Source organism: Astyanax mexicanus, chromosome 9 (genome assembly GCF_023375975.1).
Source record: "Astyanax mexicanus isolate ESR-SI-001 chromosome 9, AstMex3_surface, whole genome shotgun sequence".
In the NCBI taxonomy this organism is placed as follows: domain Eukaryota; kingdom Metazoa; phylum Chordata; class Actinopteri; order Characiformes; family Acestrorhamphidae; genus Astyanax; species Astyanax mexicanus.
Window position 1 is genome coordinate 5,034,945 of NC_064416.1, and position 6,000 is coordinate 5,040,944.

The 6,000-nt window shown below is 35.8% G+C and overlaps 1 protein-coding gene across 1 annotated transcript in view; it reads left to right on the forward strand.

Annotated features, from left to right (window-relative positions):
- Positions 1–5,781, forward strand: part of capn5a (calpain 5a) — a 51,456-nt gene extending 45,675 nt beyond the window's left edge. The window contains exon 13 of the mRNA XM_022665988.2: positions 719–5,781. Within this exon, the coding sequence (XP_022521709.2) occupies positions 719–901 (183 nt within the window). The 3' untranslated portion in view covers positions 902–5,781. The remainder of the gene's footprint in view (positions 1–718) is intronic.
- Positions 5,782–6,000: the final 219 nt, after the last annotated feature.

Below are 6,000 nucleotides of genomic sequence, written 5' to 3' on the forward strand. Positions count from 1 at the left end.
GATGTTAAAACATACATGGATATACAGCGATTTTTCTTCAGATTAAACCTTTAAAATAAAAAAAATACAGCTTGTGACTCAGTTTAACTAGAAATGTGAAGAGGACCGAAATTAACTGATCAGGGGTTGAGTGATCAAAAGAAAGAAGTATTAATTAAAAATGATTAATTGTGCAGGCCACTTAGGACTAATTTTTACTGATGGAATATATGTGGTCCATGTCCTTTTAGTAAAAGCTCATGATACTATTTTTAGGTCACCTACATTCATTTTGCAGAATTTGTGCACCCTTTGTTCAATTTTAAATCTATTAAATAAATAAATAAATAAATATATCATATAAAAGAGTGCATTTATGGCAAAAAAGACATGAAATCTTAACTTTTTTTAATATCTAGTAAAGGATTTTTAATTTGGCTGTATTAAAAGAATGACATATGTAGGAATGTCCACAACATTTCAGATTCTGATAATCTAATTGTAGTGTGTAAGTGGTTCACATGTGGTTATTTTAGATTTTTTGTAAACCTGTCTTAAAATGTAAGGGATACTGAACCTTCGTTGGGCTGGTGGGACAGCTTTAAGCGGACAGAGGAAAATATCCCTTATTTTTTAATCTAAAACTTGACAGGTATGGTCTGCACACCTCTGCTTAAGAGGTTAACATTTTAAGACTATGCATTAACGCTGTGTTTTACTTCATGTTCCCTCCATGCAGGTCTACAACAAGAACGTACTAAACGACTCGTTTATGGGTCAGGTGACTCTGAGTGGTGACCTAACAGACCTGCAGCAGCATCACACGCTCCACCTGCGGAGGAAAGGCAGCCGACAGAACAGCGACCTACCGGGCATGCTCAGTGTGAGCGTCATCACCAGCAACGTCCTCACTAACATCTAATATCTAATATCTAATATCTAGGACCTATCTCCCAAAAACCTCAACATGATGATGATCGGTGTGAATTTGCTGGTCCTGTGGTAATTCAGAAAAAAGCACTTTTTTAAAGATTGATGTAGATTATTTAGTTATTGTTTAGTTATAAATTTAACAGACGTTAAAGTTTATGTTTGTCTGAAGATTCTTATGGATGTTCGGGGAATTGTTAATAATGCTAATAGACAGTTATAATACAAAAGATGTCCTGATCAAGATTATAATAGATTATAAAGGATCAATTGTGACCTATTATTAGCCGTATCCAGCTCCGATCCTTTGATCCTCAGTATCAGCTGATTCTTAGCTTTAAGGTTCTTTGATCTGGACTTCCCTAACACATCCCTAATAATGACCATAAGAAATTATTTCAGGCAACTACGCTAATGTTGCTAACAGTGACTGAAACAGTGACTGTTTGTTTGTTGTTAGCAACATTTTTTTTTCTTTTAATGGGCTTTGTTTACATGTTCTTCTGGACCAAAATTGCCAATATACAGGTGCATCTCAAAAAATTAGAATATCATTAAAAAGTTGCTTTCTTTCAGTTATTTAGTTAAAATTGTGAAACTTATATATTATATAGATGTATTAAACACAGAGTGATCTATTTTAAGCGGTTATTTCTTGGGAATGTGGAGATGTGGATTTCATTTTCCAGCAGGACTTGGCACACTGCCCACACTGCTAAAAGTACCAACTGGTATTATCTAATATTGCATTTTAATTTTCTAAGACACTGATTTTTGTGTTTTCATTGTCTGTAAGCCATAATCATCAGCAATAAAATAAATAAACGCTTACAATAGATCACTCTGTGTTTAATACATCTATATAATATATGAGTTTCACATTTTGAACTGAATTACTGAAATAAAGTAACTTTTCAATGATATTCTATTTTTTTTTGAGATGCACAAGTAGTTGTTTCTTTCTTAGTTTTAGTAAAGGTTGTATTTTATAACTGCAGAAACTTGATTTTCCAATATATATATATATATATATATGCCACTTTACAGCCAGGAAGGCAATTCCTCTCTTACCTCCTGTGTACACATATCCAAATCTTTAAAAAATTGAAATATTTTCAATTTTACACAGAGACCAAAACGCTTGCATGAGCATTCTTGAACTGTAGGTGGCGATATAACATCAGAGAGAGAGAAGTCAACAAAAAGGGTTAAATCCCAAATTACACACTGCTCCCTTAGTAGTGTACTATGCAAGTCAGGAACATTTCTAAAGAATCATAGAGAAATCTAGAGCTATCTGTGTGTAGATCCTGTGTAGATTCTGGTACACTAATAGTCAAAAGTTTGGACACACCTTAAATTCAATGTTTTTTCTTTATTTTAAAATGTTCTGCATTGTAGAGTATTACTACAGTCATCCAATCTATAAAGAAACCAGAATATGTTTTACATTTTAGATTCTATAAAGTAGCACCTCTTGCATAGATTAGACAGTTTTGCACATCTCTGCTGGATTTTCTCAGTCAGCTTTATGATGTAGAGTCACCTGGAATTCAGGCTTTCAGTTAACAGCTGTGCTGAACTCATCAAGAGTTAATTACTTGAATTTCTTGTCTCTTAATAAAGTGTTTGAGAGCATCAGTTAAAGTAAAGTAGTGAAGAGGTAGAGTTACAGGTATACAGTGAATAGTGAATATTTGAGTAATGTTCTAATCCAGATTATGAGAAGCAAGAACTACTCAACTAAATAAAGATAAAAAAATAGTTAAAAAAAAATAACATCAATCAGTTTGTAACATTTTAAGAAGTTTAAAGTATCTTTAAGTGCAGTCACCACAAATACCATCAAAAATGTTTTGATGAAACTGGCTCTCATCAGGAACGTCCCAGGAAAGGAAGAGCGAGAGTTTCCTCTGTTGTAGAGGATAAGTTAATCAGAGTTACCAGCCTCAGAAACCACAAGTTAACAAACAGCTCCCCAAATAAGAGCACCTAAATGCTTCTTCACAGAGTATTTTGGTTTGTTTAACACTTTTAAGTTACTACATGATTCATTATGTTCCTTCATAGTCTGATAGATCACTTCAGGATTAGTATGCATTTCCAATGCAGGAACAAAATGAGAATGAGAAGGTGTGTCCAAAGTTTTGACTGGTACTGTATATATTTCACTATATTAATAATAATAATAATACATGTGGATGGTGCCTTAATGTTGGGAACTGAGTGTGAATGCCACGTATTCTTTCAATTATCAATCAAACATCAAAGAAAAGTCATTAAAGGGATTATGCCACGTTTTTATTTCTGTATAATTAAGCGATAAACTTGGAGCCATTCTTTTGCAGTGGTTTGTAGTGAAACTATGAGACTATTATACTATTAGACTATATACTGAATAGTTTACAGTGATAGTAAATGGAACACAATATCCTCTGTATATAAAAGTTTTGAGTGACTAATTCGGCCTAAAGTGTATTTTATAAAAGCCAGTTGTGGTCAAGAGATGCATGCACAGTGCAATAAAGCCAAAAAAAATCCCCAAATAAAATGTAGGGTTTCTCTATGATAAACAATTTCTCCCCAAACCAAGATTATACAGAAATTATATATATATATATATATATATAACCTGGTCTCCCTAGTTGTTATATGCTCGTTTACACACTATGGTTATTACTCAGGAATTCTCACTAGCAATGTTTAGTATTGTATCTTATGTTCTGAAGTCTGTATTCCACTATGATCGGGGGAGATCGCTGGTTTGAATCCCGGTCATGCTGCTTGCCCTCAGCTGCCGGAGCCCTGAGAGAGCACAATTGGCCTTGCTCTCTCTCTCTGGGAGGGTACAGTAGATGGCGCTCTTTCCCCTCATCACTCCTAGGGTGATGTGGATCAGCACAAGGCTGCATCTGTGAGCTGATGTATCAGAACCGAGTCGCTGCGCTTTCCTCCGAGCATTAGCGCTGTGATGCTACTCTGTAATGCTGCATCAGCAGCAGTTCAAAAAGAGGAGGAGTCTGACTTCACATGTATCGTAGGAGGCGTGTGCTAGTCTTCACCCTCCTTGTATTGTGGCATCACTAGTGACGGAGGGAGTCCTATTGAGTGGATTGGGTAATTGGCCGTATAAATTGGGAAGAAAATGGGATAAAACCTTATAAACCTAGAAATGGGCTGAATTAAAGTGCTGACATAAAGTGCCTAGAGGGTTTCCAGGACTCCAGCCCACATCAATAGCTGTGTTCACATTAGCAGACTAAAGTGATTTCAAATCATATCTACACTACTGGTCAAAAGTCTTAGAATTGATTGATTGAAGTGGTTTGTAATGTGAACGCAGCACAATACACCACTTTTAGCCAGTCATTCAAGAACGTCTGAGGGCAGTCATTGGTTAACTCAGCTGGGTTGGATTGGTTGGATCCAATCTACAGCAGGAGCAGGTTGGTGGTGGCAGTATTTAATCAAAGAGATCAAAGTGTACCTGGTTAATCCTAATGAAGACTGAGTTTACTCCTGTTAACTGTTGTTTACTGTGTTGCCTTAAAGTGAAATACCTTTTTAATTAAGCAATAATACACTCGAGGTTCGTGCTATAATGTGTAATATTGGCACTGCTGTGCTGCGGTCGTAGGCACAAAGCTGAGTGCCCTAGATCACCATAGCAGTGCCAATGTTACATATTATAACATGAACCTCGAGTGTATTAATGTGATTATACCACACTTCCATTATCCCTATTTATTAAAAAGATTTTGAGTTAAAGAGGAGGAGAAAATAGGATCTGTTTGGTTATAAAAAAACTCCGCCAGTTAAAATAGTTCCATTGCTGCTGTGTTTGTAGCTATGCTGTTTGGTTTGTAAGCGCTGCATCGTTGCTAGGTTACCTGTAAGTGGCAGAGAAATACATGGAGAGCTTCGGTTACAGTGCATTACCGGCTGATAATGACACTCACAGAGGGTCTCTTAACCAATCACATTGCAGGGTTGGAATTAACTGTGGTATAACATTAAAAACACTGCAGAAATTACAGTTTGATAGGGAGTTGAAATCATCTTTACCTATTTGTAATAGAATAGAATAGAATAAAATTACTATTACTTTCGGGGGGGTGATTTCACTTGCAGGGTGTGATGTTCTGCAGTGTAATGTATGCTCCTTAAAGCAGAACTCTGGTGTAAAATGGACTTTTGCTGTAGTAAAACATGATAAAAAGTTCTTATCTTTGATGAATAGCACACCTCCGTCCAAACACCCTTCAGACTGGGTGACACGGGGCATAATTTACCCTGATAAATCACTTTTTTTCACTTATCCAGTTCAAAGTAGCTCCACACCTCCTTGCTAGAATCCGGAGAGCCCTGACGTTTAAAACGAGGCATTAATAACTTAAAAAGTGCACAAGAAGCTTATACACTGTTTACATCCCATAACAATAGCTTCAGCTCCGAGCGCCGCCATTACTGTACTGATAATGACATAGACGTATATACATAGATTCTGCATAGCGTAGCAGCCGGCGCAAGGAGGCAGGCTATGTGGAGTCTATGTATATATATATATATATATGACATTATCAATGCAAATATGGTGGAGCAAGGAGCTGAAGCTAGCATTAATGGATGTAACAGTGTTTTTAATAAGCTTCTTGTGCACTTTTTAAGTTTTTAATGCCTCGTTTTAAATATCAGGGCTCTCCGGATTACTGGAACTTGGAAAGCTGCAGGAGAGAGGTGACTGGTTCTGTATGTTGTTCTTATATTATACAGTATATTCTTATGTATTTGTGTACAGTCCCCTAAAGATTTAAAATAAAGGTACAGTAATAATAATAATGAATGAATAAAGATAATAACTGGAATAAATCAGTTCTGTGTTTCTGAATCTTCTTTCTTAGAGTCTCTAGCAGATGACTTTAAAATTACACATATACATTTAGCCATAACATTAAAACCACTCCAAAAAACATAATAAGTGTGGATATATTAGGCAGCGAATGAACAGTCAGGTCTTGTATTTGAAATAGGAAAAAAGGACATGTGTAAGGATCTTGAAACATTTTTGGATAATGATACTAAATACCTAAT